At 49.8% G+C, this 26,908-nt stretch overlaps 1 protein-coding gene across 4 annotated transcripts in view; it reads right to left on the reverse strand.

Annotated features, from left to right (window-relative positions):
* Positions 1-26,908, reverse strand: part of EPB41L4B (erythrocyte membrane protein band 4.1 like 4B) — a 118,103-nt gene that overhangs the window by 67,732 nt on the left and 23,463 nt on the right. For 2 of the 4 annotated variants that reach the window (XM_045840284.1, XM_045840281.1), the window contains exons 2-6: positions 18,416-18,520; positions 8,667-8,709; positions 7,726-7,867; positions 5,749-5,793; positions 3,878-3,930 (exon numbers count right to left, since the gene is read on the reverse strand). In XM_045840284.1, the coding sequence (XP_045696240.1) occupies positions 3,878-3,930; positions 5,749-5,793; positions 7,726-7,867; positions 8,667-8,709; positions 18,416-18,520 (388 nt within the window). The remainder of the gene's footprint in view (positions 1-3,877; positions 3,931-5,748; positions 5,794-7,725; positions 7,868-8,666; positions 8,710-18,415; positions 18,521-26,908) is intronic. The other 2 variants (XM_045840283.1, XM_045840282.1) reach the window with 2 other exon arrangements.

The raw sequence follows: 26,908 nt of genomic DNA on the forward strand, positions 1-26,908 counted from the left end.
TCTCGGGCTCTACCTCGGACCTACTGAAGCAAAACCTGCCTTTTCTTACAATGCCCTGGTGGTTGGTGCACCGTTACTGTGAAAAGCACTATCTACGACAGTGGTTTTCAAGCACGAGCATGCACCAGGTCACCTGGAGGGTTGGTTACAGCACACAGCGCTGGAGCCCACCCCCAGGGTCTAGAATAAAGCCTCGGAATTTGCATTTCTAGCAAGCTCCCAGGAGATGCTGATGTGGCTGACCCAGGGAACATACTTTGAGAACCACTGCTTAACACAACAAATTTCATCAAATGGCCAGCCGGCCGGCATATATGCCTGAGTGCCTTCACTAACAACACCTCACTCTGTACCCAGCAGCCCTGTCCATCACGCCATGTGGGCCACACCGGGCCCAGCATGGGCTGCCGAGGTCCCCGGCTGGCTTGCAGTAGTGGACAAAACTTCCCTGATCACACGGAGGCAGCACTGACACAGACTCGGAGGAGTGGTGGGGGACTGGATAGGACTATGTCTGACACCAGGCAGGGACCTGGTCAACATCTCCTCACCTGAGTGCAGCCCCTTGCCTACAATTCGGAAGTGGACACCCCCCCGAAGACCGCCAGGTGGACTGGGTCAGAGTGTGCAGCTGCTTGGCACCTTGGGCTTCCAAGGTGGGAGGCCACCACTGACCTCTGACCAAGAGGTCACCCTGAAACTAGGGACCTGGCAATCGCAGAGGGGCAGTCTGGGACGAGATCTCCTCGATTTGAACCACTCTTTCCTTGGGCCAAAGTGAGACAACAGAGCCCTGCGTTCAGTGTCACGTCTGGACAAGTCCATCGAGGCCATCAAGCACAGGAGGGAGAGGCCAGACAATGACACGGGTTCCCCTGGGACCCGGCGAGGGGGCTGGAGTCCCTCCTCCTACGACTGGACTAAAATGGGCCTGAGGGAGACCCACTCTGCGAAAGCATGCCTGCCTTCCAAGAGCCTGCTGGCAAAGCCTGACACTGCACTCAGTCTGCGACCTCTGCAGCCGGGGCCCCAGCTGTGGAGGGTGGTGGAAATAGCCCCGACCCAGGAGGTCATGAACTCCGCTTCTGATGTGTGACCCAGGCAAGTCCCTTAACCTCTCTGGGGGTCTCTGATGAAACAGGAACTGTTACAAGGATGAAACGAGATCACAGGCACACAACAAACGATGGTCCCATTCTCCTTCCTCCCTTGTTTTTCTTTCTTGCCAGCATTAAATTTCAAATCTACCCTGCATTTAGTTCCCCAAAGAGCACAGTCCCTGTGCAGGGCCAGCACATCCTAACTCCGGAAGCATCACTCCTTCAAGGACAACCAAGCATGGGAAGAAGCACCACCTTTCATGTTATTCAAATCCACAGAGAGGCTCTAGGTATCTTTCCGTGTGAGGAGAGCTGGCTCGGCTGTGGCTGAACTGAAAAGCAGTCACAGCGTTAACTGATGGAATAGGGAAAGGAGGGCATGGGGGACAGTGGAACAAGAACTTGCCATGGATATCAGCCTGTCTGTCTTCAGCCTTTTTATTTGTACCTGACATAAGGACTGCATCTTAAATCACACTGATGTTGTTCCCACTCAAATGGGCCATTTCTTCAAGAAGGGCTCAAGGATAGTTGGTTTTCTTGTCTGTGCTGGTTCTGGGGCAAGGCATACACAGTTCCACTGGAGCTGGACTTGGTGAATGTGGCGATGCCTTCACCACACAGGGTGGGGGGTGGTGACGTGTGTGCCTCACCCTCTAATCATTCCAGACAATGCTTACCTATGGTGCCCAGGGCCTGAGGAAGAAACCTCCCCAGTGGACTGGGGGCCCCGGATCTGATATGGATGCTTTTATCCCAATAACTATACCCTCACATCTACTGCTGGGCCACCAAGCCTGACAGTATGACCTCCTGGCAACTCAGAAACTCGAGGGTGGACGCTCCCTGACGAGCTGAAGAACTCTGTACCTGGTCAAAGTGGACAGTCCACTTCCACTTCCAAGTTTCCCGAACCATCACACACTGTCATGGCACTTACTTGTAAGGACAGCTGTATCAGGAATCTATGGACGTGACACACTTAGCACTGTACTCGGCAGAGCAGTTGCAGGTGACAGTATTGTCACTTCTACCACCAATGCCTTCCGACCTCAGGGGCAGGCTCCCCCTTCAACCACAGTCCTTGGGGCCTCTTCGACTTCATTCAATTCATTCTGCACTCACTGAGCACCTACCGTACGCCAAGCACCCGTTAGAGAACACGAAAGCTAAGGAATGGGCGTGGCCTGAAGTCAGTAAGAACTGCCTTTACGAGTATAAACAGGACAAAATGCCTGCACCAAAACTGCCAAGTAGAAAAGCATGCACAAATTTTATATGTGACTCTGAACAGAATCACATCTTTCAAACTCTGCTCAAAACTCACAGACAGAATTGCTGGCTGCCTGTGGCTGGCAGGACGGAGGGTTGCTGCCTTCCTTCCGCTTGTTTGCTGTGCTATTCTCAATAAGCATGTGCTGACTTTATACCTTGAAGACTTAGATCGATGTTTAGAAATTGGTAAATATGAAAGTGAGACGCCAAATCTTATGATGGTGTCCAAACCAATAATCAGTAATTATGAACAAGTAATTCATTGTTCCAGGAAAGCCCACGAGCACATGAGTAAGCGGGCCCATGGCATGTGTCTATCTGATGTGCTGACGAACTTCCTCATGTGCAGTCACACATCAGGATCCTCTCAGTCGGTGCTCGAGACTTTGGCAAGTGCTCCTTGTGCACTGGGGAGATCCACCAGTGCATCCCATGGATGGCATGGTCAACGCAGGCGGTCATGTGGGCAAGCCCCTGACTGTCCACTTCCCACCCACACGCTGGTGACTCCCCTCCCGATGCTTCTCGCCGAGCCAGGCTTGCATCCTTAAGAAGCTATTAGGGGTTCCACTGGCACCTCTCAGCCAAGCGATTCTCCTCTGACATCTCCTCCACTGAAGCCCAATTCTCCTTCTAACCATTCTGTCCCCTAACCTTGGTGGCAGCCTATGAGTCACCTCTGACTCCTCTTCTCAACACCTAACTCTAATGACCAGGCCCTTCTTGCATGAGCAGTGCTGTTTTTTTGTGTTTGTTTTGGGGGGGGTGTGTGTGTGTGTATACTGAACCCCCAGCCCTGATCAGCTTAATCTTTTATCACAGCAACACCTCCTCACCGCACCCGCAGCCCGGGCTTGGTCTAGCCCCTAGTCACAGGCGCACAGATGTGAGTCAGCCAAAAGCGTAAGCCAGAGCTACCCAAGAAGGCATATTTGGCAAGTAAGCAAAAAGTCAAAATCAGGGGATAGGAATATGATTATAATATCAGAGTTTTATACACACTTCCTCACTTAGGCCTCCCAACTTAATAAATGGTGCTTCTAACCAGGCCTGCCTCCCTCTTAAAAGCCTGCAAAGGCACCACTGCTGACAGCATGCTATTCACACTCTTTCAAGGTGTCCAGAGCCACCCACTGACCCAGCTTCTTCAACTTCATCCTCCAGCACCACTCAGCTGCCAGTCCGTCCCTCTCCGCACATACTGTTTCTGCTCGTCCTTGGATCCTCTGACCACGTTCACTTCCTAAACCCCCAACAGGCCCTCCCCTCCCAAGCCTCCCAGGTCTCTCTTCTCAGAGAAACCACACTGCGCTCTGTGCATACACAGCCCGTGGTCCTGACAGATGGTCCTCACGGGACCACAGCCACTTGAGGACAGAGATGATGTCATATTCACTTGTACCCCCAGAGCAGAGTGCTGGGCCTGGCACACAGCAGACACTCACTTGCGGAAATGAAAGCAAGGACCTTAAAATACTAATGACCACTAAAGAACAATGTACCTTGTAGACAGAGAGCAGCTAATTCCACAGCTGTTTCATATGGGCATTTCAATCTTGATAAAAAAGAGAAAGAGAATAAATTAATTCTACATATGAATTTAAACACTCATAACCATGCAAAATGTCATTATTGTCAAAAGGTAGTAATCTTTAGATGATTTTTGTTCTCTGTGGTTTCTATTTTTGCTACCCATGTTAAAGAATGCAAACAAGTGGACTTAACTCTACATTATTTCCCAAAGTCGGTTATCATATGGTAAAATACCCCAATCTAGGTATACGTTCTATCAAACCTGTGGGCAATTTGAGTGAATTTTACAAAAATGGGGCAGCTTGGGAAACAGAATGAAAAGCCTTCCCTTCGCCTTATTATTCTGAAGCTTATTTTACCTTGTCATGGTACATGCACCTTTCCAAGCTGCCTTATGTCTTTGAGACAAGACTGTAATATTAAAAGTAAATAGACAGACACCGTATCTAACACTGCCAGGACAGCTGGATACGCTCGTATACCTGAGGCAGAGCCACAGAAGTGTATTTGCCACCACAAATCAGGGTCTCGTTCATATTTAATATTACAAATTTAGTTAGAAAAATAATAATGACGTACATTGGTATAGCACTTCATAGTTTTCAAAGCCTTGTCGTCCATATGGTCCAATTTGGTCAATGCATGGAGTCTGTGGCCCTGCAACACGGGGGCTGACAGTGCTCCCCTCCCCCCTTCAGACACGAGGAACTGAGTGTCCTGCCACTTGCCCGAGGTCATCCAGCTGGTAGGAGGCAGTGCTGGGACCAGAACACTATTCTGTTTGAAGTACAGTAAGTCAGGCTGAAGTGCACAGAAACTGCAAAGTACTATACAAATGCAAGATGTCGCCATTAATATTTTTCCAAACTGAGGACATTTACTAGAGTTAAGAGGCCTTTAGTATGAGGAGCACAGTATGGAGAAAGGGGGAGGGAGAAAAAATACACACATACTCATAATACACACATCAATCAAAGATCTGTATTGCATGGCTGGATAAGGCAAATGTATACACTGTACAATCTACTTGTTCTATAGCGTACGTTCCACTAAGATTTGTATTGCACATATTCTACTGGAGAGTTTGCAAATTCGGAAGTCACATTTTAAATTTCCTTCAGATGATATTCAAAATCAAAAATGTATTCTGGTCAATATCAGGTATTGCTTTTTAGACTCAGTATAGTCTTAGTTTTTCAAGCAAAAGAAAATAGTCAATATATATGCTGAAAAATAACACAACTATAAAAGCTATGACTGTAAATCTTGTATCTTCAGAATAAATCAATATTGCAGGTAAAATCAACCACTTCAGTGCCAATGCTCCTTTCTTCAACGTTCTTTGGGTGGCCAGAGGCCTAGTATTTAGAAACTACTTTTAAGAGGGGCCAAGGAAATGAGATGAGATGTCTAAACCTCTTTCTATCAGAATCAGAACATTACCTCTTTACATTAGTTAATGCAAATGACGATGAATGAGACTTTTTGACTGTCCAAATGCTTGTAAGTGTATACATACTAATAACGCATCTTGCTTGCAAATACGACAAAAGCCATTATGAATGGGCCAGTGATGTGATCAGGGAGAGAATTATTCCCAAATACACATCACTTAAGATATTAAATGCTCTTGGAAATGCTTCAAGCCATAGAGTAATCACTTAAAATAAGATGATGACAGTGATACAAGTATTAGACTCACTTTACAATGCCTGGTGTACTTTTTTTGAATTTTGAAAAGGGAACAAGGGTAAGAGAGTTAAAAAACAAAACAGTGAATTATTTAGAAATACACTATTATCTATCCTGGGTTTAAGAATTAAAACAAAAACGTACTTACTTTCCTGACAGAATGTCATGCCTGAGTTGTAAAACAAACAGGTACCTGACAAACATATACAAAAGTCAACAGAGGGTCACTCTTTCCCAGCCACTTCCGATCCCAACTGCCCATCATAAAACCCACCCCGCCCACAGCCCGGAGTTCTGTGTCATGAGAAGAGAGTCCGACTCAGGTGAGAACAGTGGTGGAAGTGTCTCCTCCTGAGTCTCTGGAAGGCACCCAGACCCTAGCTAGGAAGGTGAGTGTATATACGGAACTTGCAAGATACTTGGAGGATGGAACATGGAACATGGCATGGTCCAATGACGGCCTCCACAGCCACTCCAAGTCCGAGAAGAGAACCAAACACCGCGTGCAGTGCGCGTGCACGCCTGAGACCTGTTCAATCAAACCGGCAGGTGGAGCCTTGTCATGAGGACCTCGGCTAGCCCCACCAGGGAGTCCAGAAAGGTTGCATCTGATTCTATCAAATATATAGCTGATAGTAGATAGCAACTGCTTAAGACTTTTTCCTAATGCAGTTTAACTGCAGATGCCGTCTTTTGAAAAATTGTGCACATGCAAGTGCGTGTGCACGCACGCACACAAAATGAGAGTCCTGGAGCTTCACTGCAGCTGCTGGTTACAGGGATAAGGAAAAACAGGGGAGAAGGCAGCAAATAACACAAGTGGGGTCCACTTCAGTAAAAAATTAAGTGTCTTGGCTTAAATAAGTGTTTTTTTTTGTTGTTGTTTTTAACCAGATGGACGTGGGCATTGGAACCACTTCAGAGTGCATGAAAAGAACAAAAAGCTGCCCACGCTCCCCACTCCATCCCTAGGGAACCAGAATCCCACACACAAGAGTGGTCCCCAGGAATCTGATTGGTCAAAAGCTTCCCAGGTGTTCCCGATTCACACATCCCTGGTTAAGAATCACTGCCTTTGATGACAGCTAGAAGGACTCTGGGAAAAAATACTAGAATGACTTAATTTGTTTGAACTTTGAAAACGATGCGGATAGTCGTTCTCGGTGGCATGGATATAGGACAATGTGGGGGACCCAGAAATCAACAGTGGGCCTGAAGGTTCTGGTACATTCCAGAATGTTCCCACCTGCGACAGGTGTTCAACCACCATTGAACTGAGTGCTCCCATCAAGGAGGACACACTGTGATGTGGCCAGAACTTCCAATTCCTATAGGAAAACCTAACCACAGGAGCCTCATGGGCCTCTCAGTGGTGGTGTGGGGGTGGGGGCGAAGATGATAAGTGGTCTTTAAGTGTTATTTGGGGGTCATCTCCAAGCTAGTGGTCAACACCCTGGACTGCCCAGCAGCTTACATGGCACCTCTATTGTCTGTCATACAAACAATGACAAGGAGGTTCTGAGGATGTCACGCAGGACTGGGGGGAAAATCTCACTGATGAATGGGTGCCTGGGAGAAAACCCCACACTTCACACGTTTTTGAGGTCTCTGTGGCTTCAGCACTGTTCCTGATCTGACAGGGGCAGGCACCCCACAAAGGAAATTCAGGGGGGCTGGGAAGGTAACATAGACTCTAACAACAGTGATCCTGTAACAAGTGAGAGGAGATTTTGCAGCCCCTTAAAAAAAAATAAGATGGCAATTTTGGGCTGAGAAATGATCTTCCAATACCTGCCTTCCCTTTCTAATCTGACACAAAAAGAAAGTGCCAGAGAATGAACCAAATTACCCAAGCTCCAACAGGACAGAAATGTGATGAGAAAATACATCTTTTCATTTTGATCCACTAAGGGTCAAATTAAGCAAAGTGTGGCTTTTTCAACAAAATACAGAGATAAGCACAGGCAAAGGGCTAAGAAGTTTTGCTCAAAATGTAAAGGCAGCAGTGAGAGGGGGAGGCAAACTCACAGTGTAGAAACATCCATAAATTATAAGTGAGGCAAGTGCTATGTGGGGCTGGGGAGCGGGAGTAGGGGTGGGGATCTTGCTCTGCATTTTGTCCTACCTTGTAAACTCTTCACGAAGGTTGTTCGGTTCTGAAGAATAATATTTAACTCGAAAGTGCAAAGCATAGGCGGGTCCAACTGAACCTTTGGCGGTGGAAGGTGGAAGAGGTTTCCCCCCGATTTTGAAGATCACAGAATGGACAAAAGGAAAAACACATGAGTTCTATTAACACAGTCGCTAGTACACCGGAAGGGCACAGCAGTGCATGCAACGCTAGTGAGTTCTTTTCAGTACTCGTTTGGAGAACTGAAAGGAATTCCGTCAGCAACGATGGCTTAGCGAGCCACCTCATTCTGGAGGAAAAACAGCTTCATCTAGATGCATTACTGAGAGCTGACATTTCGCTTTCATCCCTCATCGTCCTGATGCTCCAAACTGATACTAACTTTCTACAAAATACTAAGCAGGCTAAAGGAAAGGGACACCAACACAGCCAAGAGTTCTGGGATCCAAATAGACAGTAAACATACCTGTAAGTATTAAATTTGAAAAACATCACCCAGACACACGTACACAACACGGAAGAAATGGGGGACCACACCTGGAACGCCAGAGCTGCCCCTGCTCTCACAGGCCTCTCCTGCCTCCCCCACCGCCCCCCATTCTCTGAGTCTACTTTATTACTCATCAGAAAGGACCATACTAAGTGTAAAGTCCTGTTGCTGAACAGCAGATTAATCAGTCCTCATTGGCAGGGCTGTCTGAGTGCAAGTGAGAGCCCAGGTGTTTTTTAATATCTACTAAAAATGCTTGTTCGAGTTGCAAACTCAAACGCTTGCTTGGCCAGCCTTGAGACATTAACAATCACGCACTTAAAATTGAATCTATTTTAATAAGGCTCCCAAGTTCTAATGGAAATGGAACACCTCAAAACACTGGCAAAGAAGTTTACTTTCCGATAAGAGAAAGAAATGAGTCTGCTAAATTCTGCTTACTTACTTTTCATCTGCTTTTTTATGGGTTTGGAATGGTCCAGCCAGTGCTGAAAGGAAAGAAAAAGGTTTCTTTAAGAATAGAGCACATCAGCAAGCCTGTACAGCCCTCGGGGTCAGCCTCCTCCGCAAACCCTGGTAATGCTGCCCATACGAACCAGAGACTCGGCCGGGTCACAGGCTCTCAGGCTGGGGACCTGCAAACCGCCCGGGATGGTATTCAAGTCTGTGCTTGTGCACACGCGCATTTTTTCTGGGGGACGGGGCCCACAGCTCCCACAAGCTTTTCAAAGAGGAGCCTGAAAGGACTTAAAACCCTTTACCTAATTGATCTGTGAAGTCAGTACGGCCAACTGCCTCTTCCTTCCGAGTTCCTCAAGTCACAGTCCATCTTCCCTAAGGAGCCCAAGTCTCCTCCACTAATCCAGTCAAGACAGCACGCTGCATTTCTGAGACTCTCTCGTCACACACTGGTCCTGTAGTTCTGTCGCCCTCAACTCTAAAATTATAAAACTGCCATCCATGGCCCCTTTAGTCTTTCGCCAGGAAAATGACCCACATTTAAAGATGGAGAGACCGGCAGGGACACTTTGGCTCTGGTCATTGAGAGCAATTCAACTTCCTCTCGTTTTTATCACAACCACCACTTCAGCCTGATGCATCCCAGGAAATGACAAAACCACCCCCCGCATGAACGTTTTCTAGAATGTCAAAGTGGCTGATGCCATAGTCCTGAGGAGGGAGCCTCAAAAGCTTAACTTCCATGGAAAAGGACACTGGGGAACATGACACCCTGCGCCCCTCTGGGCCATCAGTTCCCGTGATCATTTCCGGGGTTCCTGTGCCAAGCACACAGAGCAGCAAAGTCTCCCCATCGTTTTCTGGAACCTGGGTGCACAGTGAAACACTGCTGTTCGAGCAATGGCTGGAACGACAGCCAGACTGGGCTGCTCACTAGCTGTTCAGGCTCAGAGGCCATTCGGCTGCCTGTCAATATACCTTCCGAGGCAATCTCACCCCGGCACCTGCTAACAATGAAGAAGGACAGGACTAAATTAGTACAGTGTACTCTACCCCTCTCCAAAGGGCCCCTTGTGACTGTGTGGGAGGAGCGGGACGAGGAAACAGAAGAGCAAACAGCAGATGAATTACAATACAATACGCTGTGAACAGCACAATGGGAGGACGTGGGCTTCTGTCCTGTCCACTCCCCGCGCAGCGGCCGCCTGTCATAAAAGAAGCAGATCGTCGAACCCAGATGCACATCTCCAAGGCATTCTTAATGGCTTTGAATTGTAAATGACCTGAATGCCCACCAACAAAGACAGATTTAAAAAAATGGCTCATCCATATAATGAAATACTATTCAGCCTTTAACACGGATGGGGGCCCACAGTGACTGACGTGGTGAGAGAGGCCCATGGCGCCATGTCAGAAGAAAACAGCCGGGTAGAATCCCACTGATGTAAAAATTAGTCTTTTCTACCCAGATAGGTCCAGAAAGATTTTGAGGCGTTATTTTGCATACAGGGCTGTGAATACTGTTGACTTTTCTTTTTGACGTGGACGCCTGATTTTTTTTTACTTTTACCGAGACTATTCCTTCCATGGGGGGCGGGCTGGGTTGGCATTTCCTTACTCATTCCTTCATCGTCTGCCTATCGGGCGTTTTTTTTTTTTTTAAGATTTTATTTATTCATTTTTAGAGAGGGAAGGGAGGGAGAAAGAGAGAGAGAGAGAGAGAAACATCAATGTGCGGTTGTTGGGGGCTGTAGCCTACAACCCAGGCATGTGCCCTAACTGGGAATCGAACCTGCGACGCTTTGGTTTACAGCCTGCGCTCAATCCACGGAGCTACGCTAGCCAGGGCTTATCGGACGGTTTTTGATGATCCACTTGCCTCATGAGAATTGGGTCTCACTGCGACCCTCAACTAGCAAGGAGAACCCTGGACCTTATCTCCTGGGAGGAGAACAGATAAAGACTCAAGTAGTATAGTATTTCCCTTCCTGCCACAGTAGGGGCCATGCTAATGGCTATGACTAAACCCGTTCTTCCCTCCTTTGAAAGAATTCCCCATTCCCTGGCAAAGAACGTCCTCCTCCCTGCACCCAGCCTTCGGAGCTTATCAGGCCCCGAGCCTCCGTTTAAAGAGCTTGTCCCGCATCTTCCTGCCTCAAGTCTCCTTCTCATATTTCGGAGAGAACGAGCTTAAAGCCCACTGTTCCTCTCCGCCTAGGATCAAACTCCAGTCTTGATCTGAGCCCAACCTGTGTTGTTTCCTTAGCTGTGGTTTTCAACCCTGGCTGAACATTACGTCACGAATACACTCAGGCCCCACCCAAGCAAGACCCACTGAACAGAATCTCCGAGCGTGAGTGTTTTTTAAAGGTGCCCAGTGTGCCCCTTAAAAACAGTCAGTGCTGAAGTTTTCCCACACCGTCTCCTACCCAGGAATGTGTCCTAATGATCTTGGGGATCTTGAAACATCCACGACCCCTTCTGAAAATTTCTCTTTGAGCTCTGTAAAATCTCGATTTCACAGTTTACCGGCCAAATGTCTACCCCCAGCGTTAACGCACAGACAGATCACGGCTAGATGCTTCTTTCCACCGGACAGCAGGCTGCTCTCCCTCTGGCCACACTGCTAAGGAGCTCCCTTCCTTCCTGCCCAGCAACGGCCTGGAGCCCTGACCGGAGCAGGACCTGCCAGGATGGAAGCCTGTGAAAAGTCTGGGGCTTGCTTAGCTGGGAAAGAAATCAGAAACAGCTCCCTTTTAAAAGCTCCTGACCCCGTGGCATCCAGATCAGGTTTGCCTGCCTGCATCAGAGGCGCTAAGAAACCCAGTCACCATCCTCACATGAGAGATGATAAAACCTGTGTTGTATCCAACCAGTTCAAAATGACTCGACTTTCTACTTAAATGCACATGGGCTGTCCAGACTCTGATCACCCACCCGCATTTCATCCGACAAAACCACCTTGTGGCAGACAGCCAGGCACGGAGGGCCTGCATGGTGTCTAGTGAACCGTATCCTGGGTTTGGTTCGGAGGCCTGTAGCAGCAGGACCTGTCTCAGATGTTCACCTGCATCCTGCCTGAACACAGCCAGGCTGCCTGTCCACAAAGGCCACCGCGAATGGCCCCAGCCCTCTTAACTGACCATTAAAGCAATCCCTGGAAACAGATAGGTGCACTTCTGAGTTCAAAGGGCACGACATTTATCGCAAACACTCTAATGGGTGTGAGAAAGTGGGTTTCTGATCTGAACTTCTCATCCAAGTCCACCTGGCAAAACGCTTCCCATAAACCATGGTGTGAGGTGACCCGGCAAAGCCCGTCTGCTCTCACAGTACAAAGCTCTGGAACTATACTGCATGCATGAGGCCAGCTGCAGAATGTCACTGACCAAGATCGTGTGATTGGCACCTGAAATGTGTGTGAGCTTTGCGGGGAGTGGGGGAGGTTACCTTGTGAGGCTGAGCTCATCTGACCTCTGGGATCTGAAGCTGTTGTCTCCAGGCAGAGCATCAGAACTACTTGTTTGGAGGGGTCAGAAAAAATACACACCGGACTGTATCACATCCCCCTACCTTCTTACGCCTCAGAGTGGGCAAAGGTAGTCATGAACAGGAGAGGGGGTTGGGGGGATGGCGCATGAGGTCCCCAGGATCACAGCGCTATGAGGAGGAGGAGGAGAAGGAGGAGGAGGAGGCGGAAGTCTAACCCTGGCTATGTCACTGCCAGCGCTCTGGGCTTCCACACCACACGCTGGTTAGAGTGCCTTCCTGCCACGGGAAGCATCTCTCCTCCTTCTCACCATTGACACCAGCTACTTGAGGTTTCCTTGGGGACAGGTCCACATCAACTGCAGAACCCCATTATCAACAGCTTCCCACTCAGTACCAATGTTTGCACATGGGCAGGAATGGACTCGCCCTGCCAGCCCTCAGAACCCGGCTGCTGGGAGGCCCGCGGCATTTCTTAAGCTCTTTCACCTCTGTTGGCACTAAAATGGAAGGAGGCAGGAAATCAGATTTCAGGTCCCAGCTCTGCCACTCACTAGGTAGGTATATGAGCAAGGACCCCCGCCCCAGCCTCAGTTTCCTCATCTGTGCACTGAGCTAGCCCCTGGCAGAATCAGCTGAGCGTCCATGGAAACGGTAACGAACCCATTCAAATGGAAGGAAGGTTCTGAAACTTTTACAGTGATGTATTTGCTAGTAGTGTTTACACTCTCCCACTTCCCCTTCAGGTACATCCCAAGTGGGGGGACTGCCCAGCGGTGTCCACACAAGTAGCAAATGCAAAGACTCTCTCCAGACAAGTATCAGAGGGAAGCTGCTCCAGTCCCTGAGGCGGCCACCCGGCCCTTCCCGCAGTTGTCATCCTTATCTCCCAGCCCCGGGCCTCTAGCCCCCATCTACCCAATTCCACTCTACAAAGACCAGGGGAAAAACTGCTGCCAGGGCTTGAGAGAAAGGCCAGGATCACCTTTCCTGCATTCCCTGCTGTAACATACATCACCATAAAAACGGTCCCTTCTCACATGGGCGGGGCGGACACCTACCCTCTAGCACACCCGCCCCAGGGATGGAGAGGACTCCCGCCCCATGAGGAGGTTGTTATCCCTGCCCCAGATCCCTGCTGCTCCTCTGCCTGGCGCTCCTCCATCCTCTAGGGCCCACCCAATGTTCACCCTCCCCCCGGGACAACATGGCCACCTGACCCTTGACCCTTAGGCTTTGTTCCTCCAGGCTCCCCAAGTGGAGGACTGAACCCACTCTATTCCAAGGATCCACTGCCTGAGTCCCTCACCCGAAGAATGTGGCAGGCAGGGGCAGTGTCCGGCTTGCTTCTGTACCACAGACCTGGCACTGAGTGAGTTCCAAGTCAAAGTCTGCTGACCAGCTACTGACCAAATGTTCTCTTCCAAGGGGTGGGAGATGGTGTGTGTGTGTGTGTGTGTGTGTGTGTGTGTACCAAGTATAACACAACCAGCAAAGCCCACAGTGCAAAGTGCTGGGCTTTGGAATGAGGCCAGGCACTGAATGCTGCCTCCATCCCTTCACTTTTATGAGGCTCCCAATGTCTCTGAGCCTCAGCTTCGTCATTGGTGAAATGGGCCTGTCCCCTGGTCAGCTTCACAGGTCAGCGGTGAGTGTCAGACCTGAGTAACCTGGAGCCTTTAGTTAGGTGCCAAGGGGGGAGGAGGGGGAAATCAGCAAACAGCAGCTATCCCACCGGGCTGTGAGAAAGCTCGGGGGAGCAGGCAGAGCCGGCTCTCAGCAGGAGAGCTCTGCTATGTAACATTCAAATCCCTGCCCTGCCTGGAGTTGTGCAGAAGTGAGATCAGCACAGAGGGTTCCCAGGTGGCCTTCCCGCTTTGATATGGAAAAGGAAACAGGAGGCCCCAGTCCCAACTGCTAAAAATAGGAGATGCCAGCAGACTCTGACCTTGCTTCAGGGCTGGGCAGGGCTCTATGGAAACCAGGCTTGGCTCTCTGCAGGGAGCTGGGATGCAGGCTGGTTACTTAGGGAGAGAGCCGTGCCAAGAGCCCTGCCTGGGCCAGACTCTGATTGGCACGTCAGGGGCTGGTGGGGGTGTCAGTCCCTGCAGGAGCCTCAATTATGGAGTAATAAGCCAACAGACAAGTAAACCATTTTTTCCCCCAGGCCCCCATCTATTACCCAGTCTCCCCAGAAACACACCTGCCACCACACCCAGTCACCTGCCACTACCAGCATTGTCCCAGGTCCTCTGAAAAATCAGTGATACCCCAGAAGCTGAGGGCTCGTCTGAATTGCTAAGGTGTCTCCCCCAGGCAAGACGGCCTGGCAGGTTCCGGCTAACCTCAGCGTACCACCACCGGGGGCTGGGGTAACTGCTGGACCCCCTTTAGAATGTCCAGCTCGGAAGAGAAGACCCCCACCCATGTCAGATTATAAAGTCCTTTCTGCTCCCATAACCCACTAAGCCCCTCAACTTCCCTGCGAAACAGATGTCACCACCCCCACTGCACAGCGGTGAAGACTGAGGCTCGAGCTCGCAGGGAACGGAAAGGAGCACTTAAACCTGAACCTGGGAACTCCGGGCTTGAGTCAGGCTCTGCTGCTCGCTGACTCGCCGGGGTCCAAGCCTTGGGGTTCACCATCGAGATGGAAATCCTGGACAGATGGCTCCTTAGGGCCTTTCTGGGGCTAATGACTAAGGTTGGCAGGTGTGTGTGCCTTGTCACCAAGAGCCACCGACTTAAGAACAGGAAGTACTAAGTCTTAGGGCCTGACCAGAAAGGTTTTGTTTATATACACAAATAATGAACCCGAGGCCAAATGAGCAAGCTGTCACAGAAGGCACAATCGGCTCAGAGGTTTACATAGAGCTGGAAAATGCTGTGGGAGCTCAGGACGTACTCCGTGACGGAGTGTCGCCTGATGTGGTCTTGAAGGGTGGCCAGGAGTTGAAACGGGGTGAGAAAGGGCACTCCAGGTGGGGGATCAGCACCAGCAAAGGCACAGAGGTGAGTGCAGGCATGACCCGAACCCAGCTCAGAAATCACACTGATGAGCAGAAGGGGCCGGGGCTGCTGCTGCTGCTGCTGCAGCAACTCTCCTGGGTCCAGAGCCAGACGAATGAGGACCCTGCACCTGCTTTTGTGGTGAAGAAAAGCGTACCGCAGAGCTGGGTCCTGGAAAGGCGTCAGAGCCTGCAGAGTGCTGGCACCTGCAGGTGTGCGGCCCGGGAAGGAAGCCCGGAGCCTGCCGCGAGCACGCGTCCTGCCGCGCAGGGACAGGGCACCAGCAGGCGGGACAGCCGGCAGCCCAGTGAGCAGAGGTTCACAGTCAAGTCTCTCAATGCGGTCACATCCTTGGCTTTCTGGGAATCCAAGCGGCCAGAGAAGGGTCATCTGGACATAAGGACACGCCACCAGAGCAACAGGCACTTGGCTCTAATGGCAGAAATGACAGAGATCTTCTCCCTTGCAACTGGAAAAGATGTGTGGGCGGACATGCCTGCCTCCTCTTCAGACCCAGCATCGCTGAACGTCAGCACAGGAAGAGCTCTTGGGAGAAGAGGTCCGAGAAGCCCATTTTACAGGTGAGGACACTGAGATCAAGGAAGAAAGGGTGGCTTATCCAAAGCCCACCAGTTGAGATGGGGGCAGAGCCAGGAACAAGGTCCAGGCCTGACTCCTGGCCCGGGGCCACAGATTCGCTGAAGTGGAAAACACCGCACAGGTGCTATAGCACAGGCTAAGACACACGGGAGAAGGCAGAATGGAGAAGGGCATCCGGGAAGGGGAGGGCCGACGAGGGCCAGGTGCTGGGGACAGAAAGGAAAGCTACTTCTGGCACTCGGGAAGCAGCGGGAAACAGAACTGACTGTGGAGCTGGGGGGTGTCAACGCCGGAGAAACAGGCGTACTCCCTGAAGACAAAATGGCAAGAAGGGTGGTTTTGTCTTAAGGAGAGAAAACAAGGAGTTTTAGCCAAATGATCTGGGTCTTCTCAGAAGGAGGGAAGGCCAACTTTGAGGACAGTCTTTGTGGGGACTGGATTACATGTCTGTGGTCAATACTCATATAGGGAACTGTGGGACATGTCCATTAAGGTGCTCTGGCCAGGTGGCTCAGTTGGTTGGAGTGTCGTCTGTACACCGAAAGGTTGCAGGTTTGATTCCCGGTCAGGGCACATACCGGTGGTTGCGTTTTTGATCCCCATTTGGGGTGCGTGCAGGGGGCAACCTATTGATGTTTCTTTCTCATACTGGTTTTTCTCTCACACATCGACATTTCTCCCCCCTCTCAAATCAATAAACATATCCTTGGGTGAGGACTTTACAAAACTAGAGCCCACTAGGAGCTAACAAGGCTCCAAAAGCAACTTGGGGCTTGGACTTTGCCGAAACTGTGATCGGTGCTAGTGCCAACACGCGCAGCCCGTGACTCTCCAGCGATGCCTGGCAGCCCAGGAGAAGCAGCAGAGGAAACAGATGGGCTAGAGTGTCAGTCAGGGGGAGGCCCGGGGACAGTGGTGGGGGCAGGAGAATCAGAGGGCAAGTAAGGACGCAGGTGAGATGGCTGGGACTCCACCAGCCCGAGAGGAAAGCAAGGGCAGGAGGAGGCTGGGAGAGGGGAGAACAAGGCAGGAAGGGGTCCTCGAGGGCCAAGGCCAGATGCAGAGGGACGGGAAAGACGGAAACAAGGGATGTTATCATGGAACGGGGGAAAGGGAATTCCGGGGCTTGCAGCATGAGTCTGGGTGAGGTTTGGTCAGACGAAGCTTCAAGGAGAGAAAAGGGTGTCCAAAGTCTTTAGGAGCATCACCAGTTTGAATTCCGAAGTTGCCAGAGGCCTTGAGGGATGTGGAGGACAGTGCTGAGGTCGGAGGGCGGGGCACTGGTTGACCCCACCTCAGAGGAAACAGAATTGGGCAGGGAGGTGGAAGGAGAAGGGCTGGTCTGCCCTTCCCCAGGGCCACGGTGGGCCTGAGGGAGAGTCTGTGGCTGGGACATGGAAAAAGAATCAGGGCGGTAATTCAAAGAGGTGGCTGGAGGGTTCCCGGCAACAGTCATTGGGGAGGGGATAGCTGGCAGCCAACAGGACACCTTGAAGGTGCAGAGGGGACATCCCTTCAGGCTGGGGGAGGGTCTGCCCAGGAGGCACTGTAACCAGGATGCACTGAAGTCCTGATTCTACTGTATCATCTGCGGTCTCAGCATCACACTACCGTCTGCAGGCAGACCCAACTCCCAGGCGTCAATTTCGAGCATCCTCACTCTACAGCTGTCACGTGGGGCTCCCGGGAAGTATCAAGAAAGTGTCTCTCAGGTAAAAAGGCTCCACCATGGATGAGGAGCTCCTGGCCTCTAGCTTAAACACCTCCTACCAGGGGATGCACCTTTTCACACACTGTCTGAAACAGCACCGCCCCTTACTTTGTCCCCTTACACTGCTTTCTAGTTCTTAACACTTATTACTACCTGTCATATTGTGTGTGTGTACACCGCTTTATCCACAAAGCTTAGAATGGGGCCCATGCCTATGAGGCACCCACTAAATATTTTTAGATTGTCGAACAGATTACCTTTGACACCCAAAGCTAGCCTGTGTTGGGGAGGGAGACTCTGAAGTCACTCCTGCTTTCTAAATAAGGGATCCTGAGCTGTGTCCAGTTCGCTCACTCCAGCATCGCCACGGTGAACACTTCTGTCTCAAGCAAAGCGAGGGAAGTCTTTGCTGACCTAAGACCACTTCCTGGAGCCTGCAAGATGGTTCTCCAGCACAGCTGAGACCTGCTCCCCCTGCCCGCCCCAAACCTGGCTGGGACTCAGCCGTGTTCACGGCACCTGCTGTCCGTGCCCAGCACGTCTTCCCAAGACAATGGTGGTGCAGCCTCTTCTGCTGGTTAAAAATAAAAGCAGCCCCGCTGACAGAATTCTGGTGATGATTTCTACCTACTCTAGAAATGTGCCCATCCATCCTGCCTCCCTATGCTTGGAGATGCTTCCCTAACTCGGCCCCACGCGTGACAAGCACGTTCTTTCGCCCTTCCTCTCCCGGTTGTTGGCCACCTCAGGGGCGGGGCAGCCTGGACGCCTTTCACACGGGCACCGTCACCACCAGCCCAGTGCTCGTCATGGCAACAATATCACAGTTTCATGCCTGTGTTTCTCTACCGGCTTCTAGCAACTGTTGCTCTGTGATTAGCAATGAAAAGCTTATCTGTCCTGAAATGAATCAAAGGAATACATACCGCGACCTGGGCGGAGTCAAGGAACTGGAGGCCAAAGTAATCTGTTTCCACGAGGTCCAGGTGGTACACGATCTGGTCAAACAAATCCTGGCCTTTGGCATGTTTCTGAAAGGCAATTGGGTATGAAAATTTAGAGTATGATCGCTAGGTAAGGAACCAAGAGATTTTTGTTTTAAATCACTTTTCTCTGTATATTATATATATGTATGTGTCATACTATGCAAAATTTAAAATGTTTTTTTTTAAAGATTTTATTTATTTATTTTTAGAGAGGGAAGGGAGGGGGAGAGAGAGAGAGAGAAATATCAATGTGTGGTTGCTGGGGGTCATGGCCCACAACCCAGGCATGTACCCTGACTGGGAATCGAACTTGCAACACTTTGGTTTGCAGCCCACGCTCAATCCACTGAGTTACGCCAGCCAGGGCTCTAAAATGTTTAATTGGCTTTAATATAATATAAACTCATGATTAAAGCTAAGCACTCCCAAGGACAAAAAAGAAAAGAAAAACCCACCAATAACATCTTCATAGGACGTTAGGGAACCAACACTTTATCATGAATACTGGTAAATAAAGGGGGGAGGGAATCAAACATTAACCCTGCCTTTAACTCTAGCACTGGATAATCAGAGAGTAGATGAGGGCACACACGAGAATCAACTCCAAGGGGGTCGAAGACCTAAACGTAAGAGCTGGGAGTATGACACGCTCAGGATAAAACCTAGGCACTCATCTCCATGCCCCGGGATTAGGCAATGGTTTCTTAGCTATGATACCAAAACCACAAGCAGCAAAGGAAAAAGGAAACTGGACATCATCCAAATGTAGAACTTTTGTGCTTCAAAGGACACCATGACATCAGGGAAGTACAAAGACACCCCAGAATGGGAGAAAGATTTTTGTAAACCCCATATCTCTGATAAGGGGCTTCTTGATAAGACGCTTCTATCTAGAATAAAGAACTATTGCAACTCAATAATAAAAAGGCAATATGCAACTAAAGAATGAGCAAAAGATATAGTCAGAGAGTTCTCAATAAGCACCTGAGAAGGTGCTCAACATCATCCGTCATTAGGGAAATGCAAATCAAAGCCAACATCAGACACCACTGCACACTCCCTGGGATGGCTCTGATGAAACAGACACGACCAATGATGCAGAAGCTGAAGCCTTCACTTACTGCTGATGGGCAAGTAACACTGTGCAGCCACTTAGCGAAGCAGCTTAACAGGTCCTCAGATGGTTAAGCATAGTTACCATTTGACTCAGCAATTCCACTCCTAGGTGTACATTCAAAAAACATGAAAACACGATGTTCGCACAGAAACTTGTACAAAAATCCTCGTAGCAGCGTGATTCATAACGGCCCCAAAGTGGAAGCAACTCAAATGTCTATTAACTGATGAATGGAGAAACGGTGGCCTGGGTCATAAAACAGAACAGTATGTTGCCATCAAAAGGAATGAGGTTCTGACGCATGCCGCAGCATGAATGGACCTTGGAGACTAAGTGAAAGAAGCCCAGTGCGAAGGACCACGTAGTGCATGAAATGTCCTGAGCAGGCCAATCTAGTGACAGAAATCAGACTGTGGTTGCTTAGGGCTGCAGGGTTTGTGGGGCAACTGCTAAGGTGAGTCAAGTTTTTTTTGCAGGGGTGGGGGTCGTTCATGAAATATTCTAAGATTGGTCATGTTAACAGATGCACAACTCTAACAATATACTAAATGCCACTGGACTTTAAACGTCCAGATAGGTAACGTCAGATAGGTAAATTATATCATATATGAATCTCAATAAAGCCACTGAACATAGCAGACAGGCAGAGTTTTTCATTTATTCCCAATAAATGAAGATGAAGTAAAAGAACTGCAATATCACAAATTTGCAACCGCTACCGAATGGCAGGCTCTAAGCGTGGGGCGCCAGTGCCTACTAGCACCCCCAAGGGAGATGGCCAGCCATTATATACCTTCTGATGAAGAACACCCTACCCCCCAGCACAGAATCTTGCTCCCTTTGCCTCTCTCACTGCAAGGTGGGAGGGCGGGAGGGCGGAACCAAGCCCAGTACTGAGTCAAGCACTAGGTCCAACTGCCAATGGCAGGAAATGCAGAGGGATGTTCTAAACTACCTGGAACTGCAACCAGCAATACCCAGCCTGTGCGAAATTCTAGAAAACTCCTCAGGACACCTGACCCAGTTTCTTCAACAAACAGAATATACGAAAAAGAAGAGATGGAGGAGACACCTACAGATTAAAAGATATCTAACCGGCTATATTCAGGGATGCGCACTTGGGTGATAACACTTGGAAAGAGGGTAAAGAAGGGATTACAATCAAGTCAGGGTAGTGGTTGCTCCTGGGGCCCGGAGGGGACGTGCCTGGGAGGGGACACAGGGAGGGGACGTGACTGCAGAGGCACAGGGTGAACTCCTGGCTGTCAGAAAGTGTTCCAGCTCTTGACCTGGGTGGGGCAGTACCAGGGCATCTGCCTTCTAGTAACTCATTAACCGGCACCTCTGTTTTATGTGCTCGTCTGTAACTGTGCTATATAAAACAACAAAAAGCAAAAAAAAAAACAAATCAAAGTCACTGGAATTCAGCCTCTTTCCTTCAGACTTTCCTTCCCGGAGACACTCTCCTCTGAAGGCAACGACCTGACAGAAGCAGGTGGTTTGATGTACAGCGACGTCCCCTACAGCTTTCTTGGAGAAATAAGATGGGGGCAGGGGGGTACAGAAAGGAGACACAACCGGACTCCAATCACAAGGACACAGAACCAGGGCCACCAAACTCCAGACTACTGTTCAGTTATTATCAAAATAACTATGAAGATAGAAAGAAGGGACACTCTTAGGACAACGTTAGCTCAAGAGACTAGAGAGGAGGAAGAAGCTGTGATTCCAACTACATAAAAACATGCACGCGTTGTTCAGGGACTGCTTGATAAAAACAGGAAATCTGCAAAAACTAAAACAGCTGTGTTAGGATAGAGGCGCTAGGGATGGTTTTCTGCCCAGGTTTTCACACTGATGATTTGGCAGTTGTTCGACAGCAAATGCGATTTTTTAAAAAATAAAATCACCGTTCTGGCCCTCTTCCACCTTGCTTATAACAATCCCTCTTCTATTTTTTCCTCCCACGATCTGGTGCTATTGGCCCTGTGGAACACTTATTAGCCTGACGCCAACGATTCATTAGCAGGTGTCCTTGGGACAAGACTAGTTGGTGCGCAGCTTGAGCAGCAGCACGCAGCAGAGAGAACTGGGTTGGGAGGGAGCAAGAGACCTGTGCTCTGGTCCCAGGTGCACCACAATCTGTGACCTGAAACCATTCATAATTCCCCCAAATCCAGGTGGCCATCCTGGGCTTCTCCCGCAGCTGCCGATCAGATGTGGCGTCCTGAACACACAGGGCCACCGGAACACAGCTGGCCCTGTACCCAGCCTGCTCCCCGCCACTCTCTATTTTGGTTCAGGGCTCACCATCCAGGTATGTAATTTTAACACACACACAGTACAAACCGAAAAAGCACAGTTCTGCACATGGTGAATGAAGGGGTTAGCCTAAGTTTCTAAGTCTTTCCAAACCTTACTTTTCTGATGTCTTTCTAAAATAGCTCTTAATTTAGAAGGAGTTCATGGTGGAGGCTGGAAAAAGAACCTTTCTAGGGGTGGCAAGTGCCTTCTGCCAAGCCAGACTGGCTCCTCTCCTGGCAGACCCTCAGCTGGACTTAGAGGTGCCAGACAGAGGGTCTGGTGGATAAGAAATAACATTTTTACTCACTTATAAACACTTCCCCCCACTCGGCTCCCTTCACCAAGTGTGCTCTTTGGTCTCTTCTGCAGGAGGAGAGAATTCCCCATGGCCCTTTCCAGCTCTAAAAAGAATCTGGTAAAATTACGAGGGCTGCAATAGAAGGGTCCTCCAAACAGAGGTCCTAGTGGGGTAGGGGTGGGATGAAGACGGGAGGGTCGGGACCACAGCACGTGAACCCCATCTCTCACTGCTCCCAGCCTGCAGAGTGGCCGCTCACTCTCAAAACCGAGGAGGCTTCAGACAACGTGACTCACCTGCACTGTCAGCCAGGACATCCCTCCTGGGGCCACCCTGAGAAGCTCACACTCTCTCAGGTTCATCCAAACATTCTGTCCTTCAGCGGCCTCCCTGCACCCCACCCAGGGCAGGGAGTGCCCCTCCCCTGTGTTCCCAGAAGTAGACACATGCCTTTGTCACATGCACACTTATCACACGGAACTGCAGTTGCCTGTGCTCCTGTGTTACTCCCTTTAGACTGATCACTCTCCAGGGCAGGACCAGCTGTGGTCATCTGAGCGCCACCTCCCCCTTCCCACCATCCCCAAAGCATAGCATCTGGTTGGCACACAGTAGGCACTCCAAATATGTCTCTTTGCTGCGTGGATGGAAGGATGTATGTGTGTATGTATGGATGGATGGATAGATGGATGGAAGGATGGATGGAAGGATGGATAGAAGGATGGATGGCTGGATGGATGGAAGGATAGAAGTATGGATGGAAGTATGGATGGAAGCATGGATAGAAGGATGGAAGGAAGGATGGATGGATGGATGGATGGATGGATGGATGGAAGGATGGAAGTATGGATGGAAGTATGGATGGAAGTATGGATGGAAGCATGGATAGAAGGATGGAAGGATGGATGGATGGATGGATGCTTGGAAGGATGTATGTATGTATGGAAGGATGTATGTATGGAAGGATGTATAGATGGATGGATGGAAGGATGGAAGGATGGATAGAAAGATGGTTGGATGTATGGATGGATGGATGGATGGATGGATGATGGATAGGGGATGCATGTGGGGTCTGGGGCCAAGAAACAGGCCTTCAGGCCAGGCCATGCACAGACAACTGACCGGTATTTCACAAGTGGCAGGCCTAAAAATGAGAACACACTCATTAAAATCTTTTCAAATTGAGCATTCCAGGAACAAACGCCTAGAGAAGCATGCTGCACTTCCAAAACCAGTTACCTCAACACAAGTTTGTGGCTGTTACGTGTAGTGCTATCTCGTGGTTACAATAGGAAATCCACTAATGTGACTAGACTAGAAGCCACTCCTTGTCACCTCACTGTCAACGAGGTCTCCCCATCTGTGACGAATCCACTCACTCAACAAATATTTACCAACTGCTCATCAAATGCCAGCCATCGTACTAGGCACTGGCATCCAATGGAGTCACAAAGTCTGGAAGGGAACAGCTACAGGAGGCCTCACCAAATAAATCTTTCCTGGAAAGCCAAGTCATGCAAACCGTGGGTAGCCATACCACCACCTCCCTGCCTTTGTAAGCAGGGTATATAAAACGTAAGCCCTTACTAAGTCCAGGTCACCCTTCTGGAATCCCACGATGCTCCATCCCCTTTAAGACCCACAGAGCGGGCTGTCCCGGTACTGCAGGGCAGCGAACACTGCCCTCGAGTCGTGCACCCGCGTCGCCTAGTTTGTCTTCCTCCCGTATCAACACATCCCTTTTTCACCAGGACCAACCACCAGTGATTTTGAGTCGTCATGTCCCTCTGTAGCAGCTCCTTCTGATGTAACAGCAGCTAAAAATAACCGAACCCATTAAAATTGTGTGTAAAATATGAGCCGAGAGTCGCCAGCCGAAGACTGGGCCAGGGCACACAGCCAGCAGGGAAAGGTACGGACATTGTGATATCTTCGCAGGACAGTCAGGAGTTCCCAGCCGCGCTCCTGATAAGCAAGGCTGCAGGACAGCTGATGTCTTAACTGTCCGCCCAACTGAATGTGCAATCCTGACCCTCTCAGATAAGAGGCGACTGGCAGTGTCTCACTGCAAGCTGACCGATGGCGATGTAACAGGTCAGCTGTGGTCCTGAAAGAACAAGGAAGACAGAACCAACCCATTCAAGTCTCGTGAGTCTCACTAGCATAAGACACAGGCATTGCAGGCAGGTTCGAAAGGAGGAAATGAGCTGCGAGCAAGTGTGACAGCCAAGTGTGTGCATCCTAGTTGTGAACTAAAATGGAAAGCGTGACATCTGGGCAGTGGAAGGATTTTAGGAGCCATCTCCTTGCAGGCGCGAGAGGCTCCCCTGTGTCCCCCTGCTCCACATCCATCAGGTGGCAGGTCCCTCTGCACCCACACTTCCCATCCCTATCGTGGTTCAGGCCACATCACCCCACGGGGACCACAGCAACAGCCCCAAGGGGCCCCAGGTCTCCCTCCCTCTAGGTTCTCCTTCCTAAAATCATCTTCCCTGTTTGCTGGAATGGCCTTCACACACTGCTGCTCTCATCTTGGTCCCTCTTCTGTACAAGCACATCCACCAGAGGATGCAGGGCAGGCCCCTCGGCCCGTGGCAGGGACTCCGCACAGTTAGCAGTGCCCAACCCAACACTCAGCTTATCTCCCACGTGTACCCTGGCTTCGGTCAAATGCCAGACTGTGTTCTCCTATGTAAAGCCACACCCCTACGGCTTTCCTGGGTTGTTCCTTTGCCTACAGCACCCCCATTCCTATCCCCGCCTACAGCAAAGCCAATCCCAGTTTCAAGTAACAATCATCACTGTTAAACGTCTCATTGGCAGCACCCTGGCACGCTCATCTTTGCTTCTGTATCGTCTGATATTCTGAGTTTCAATAAACATAACGACTGATGTGAATTAAGAATAATCCTCAGTTCCCACAGCAGTCTCCAAATGCCCCACTGTTGAGAAATCTGGTCTCCCCGCTCCATTTCTGCCAGGAATGCTGTGGAGAAAGCTGGGACTTGGGTGCAGAGCCCTGGCACCACCGTCTCCCCTCTTGGACCCTGGTCTGCTCTATGCAGACTAGAACACTGGTGTTTTGGAAAGCATGCCACACTGCAGCCTGTCCTCATGACTAATGAAAACGCCACACCTTATATGCGCAAAATATTATCAAGTTCTGGACGTTTATATATGGGTTACAAAATAACCAAAACTCCTGTGTGATAGGTGGTTTCTAAAACAAAGTGCAGGCTTTTGCATTTGTTCCAATTAAATTTCATCTCATTTAAACTGCCCCATGATTTAGCCTGTTAAGAATAATATGAGTCCCAGACTGTTGTCCATGTATCAGTCACGGATTCCAGTTTTACAACATGTGGGAAACTTGATACACGGGGGCGAGCGGAGGGTTGGTGATGGGTGCGGTATCTCCCTTTGGTCTTATACTACCAAAGCCACCCACATGGTGGTGGCCTCAACACTATAGCACCGCAGTGCCATGCGTGGGACTCTCGGAGGCAAAGGTTGGGTTGGAAACCCAGTTCTACCTAATCTCTAGCAATTTGACAGTGAACTTTGGCAACCACCCCCCCCCTCCCCCGCCGGCCCCAGCTCTGAGTCTCAGCTTCTTCATCTGAAAAGTGGAGTGCTCTCATTCGCCCTGTCAACCTTGTTAAGTCATTGCATTAATAAAAAAGCAAAAAAGCGATCGAGCATGCCCTGTAAACCGTGGTGTCCTATATACACAAAGGAATTAATATTTAGTTCCATTTATTTCTCTCACCTGTCCACAGGAATAACAACATGTGCTTTCTGCCAGATGCTTACCAAGAACCGAGGCACAGGAAGTCCATGATCTACACCAGTCCAGCAGTCCCCTCTGAAGAAAAACTGCACCCGGTGTCTTTTGGGGACTTTTATAAACACATTTTGGTCCCCAGAGATCAATTCCTTCCTTGGTAAGTTCTTAACACCCCTAGTTTAAATAACCTCAGGTGGATTTCAGGTGAAGTTGGCTTCCTGGTCGGCAGTTTCCAGAAGACAGCTGCCTCAAGGCCCGTTTCAACTGTTTCTAGGAAGTGCTCATGTTCATGGCTAGTGCCCAGCTCCCCACCCACACCCTCACAATTCGATAACTTGCTAGTTTTCTATGAGTCTCAGTAGGAAACCAGCTCTCTATCACACACACACAAAGGGGCCCGGGGTCTCTGTCCCCACTGCCCTTGCTACTAAGTCACCATAAATAAATACGAACTGCTCACTCCAGGATGTCATAAACACAAGTATCTGAAATGACCACCTAAAGAGACCTTGAAATGTCTTCACGAGTGAGACATCCAGTAGCAACCCCCCCATCCACGGTTTCACTTCCTACAGTGTCAATCACCTACAGTCAACGGTAGCCTGAAAATATTAAATAGGAAATTTCAGAAATCATTCCTGAGTTTTAAATTGCGTGCCATTCTGAGCAGCGCGATGCCATCTCGAGTTGTCCAGCTCCGTCCCTCCTGGGACGTGACTCATCCCTGTCCTGCAGACCCACACCACACTGGCTCCGCTGCCTGTCGGTCACGTGGGGAGCACCTGGGTTATTGCATCGACCCTCACACTATAGCACTGCTCGAGGTCAAGGCACCCTGACTTCACTTCATAATGGACCCAGAGCTCAAGACCAGTAGTACTCCAGACCAGTGTTATCAGTGTTACCAATCAGATATGCTGTCAAGTA

Source organism: Phyllostomus hastatus, unplaced genomic scaffold (genome assembly GCF_019186645.2).
Source record: "Phyllostomus hastatus isolate PE091 unplaced genomic scaffold, TTU_PhHast_1.1 phas_contig_34, whole genome shotgun sequence".
Classification (NCBI taxonomy): domain Eukaryota; kingdom Metazoa; phylum Chordata; class Mammalia; order Chiroptera; family Phyllostomidae; genus Phyllostomus; species Phyllostomus hastatus.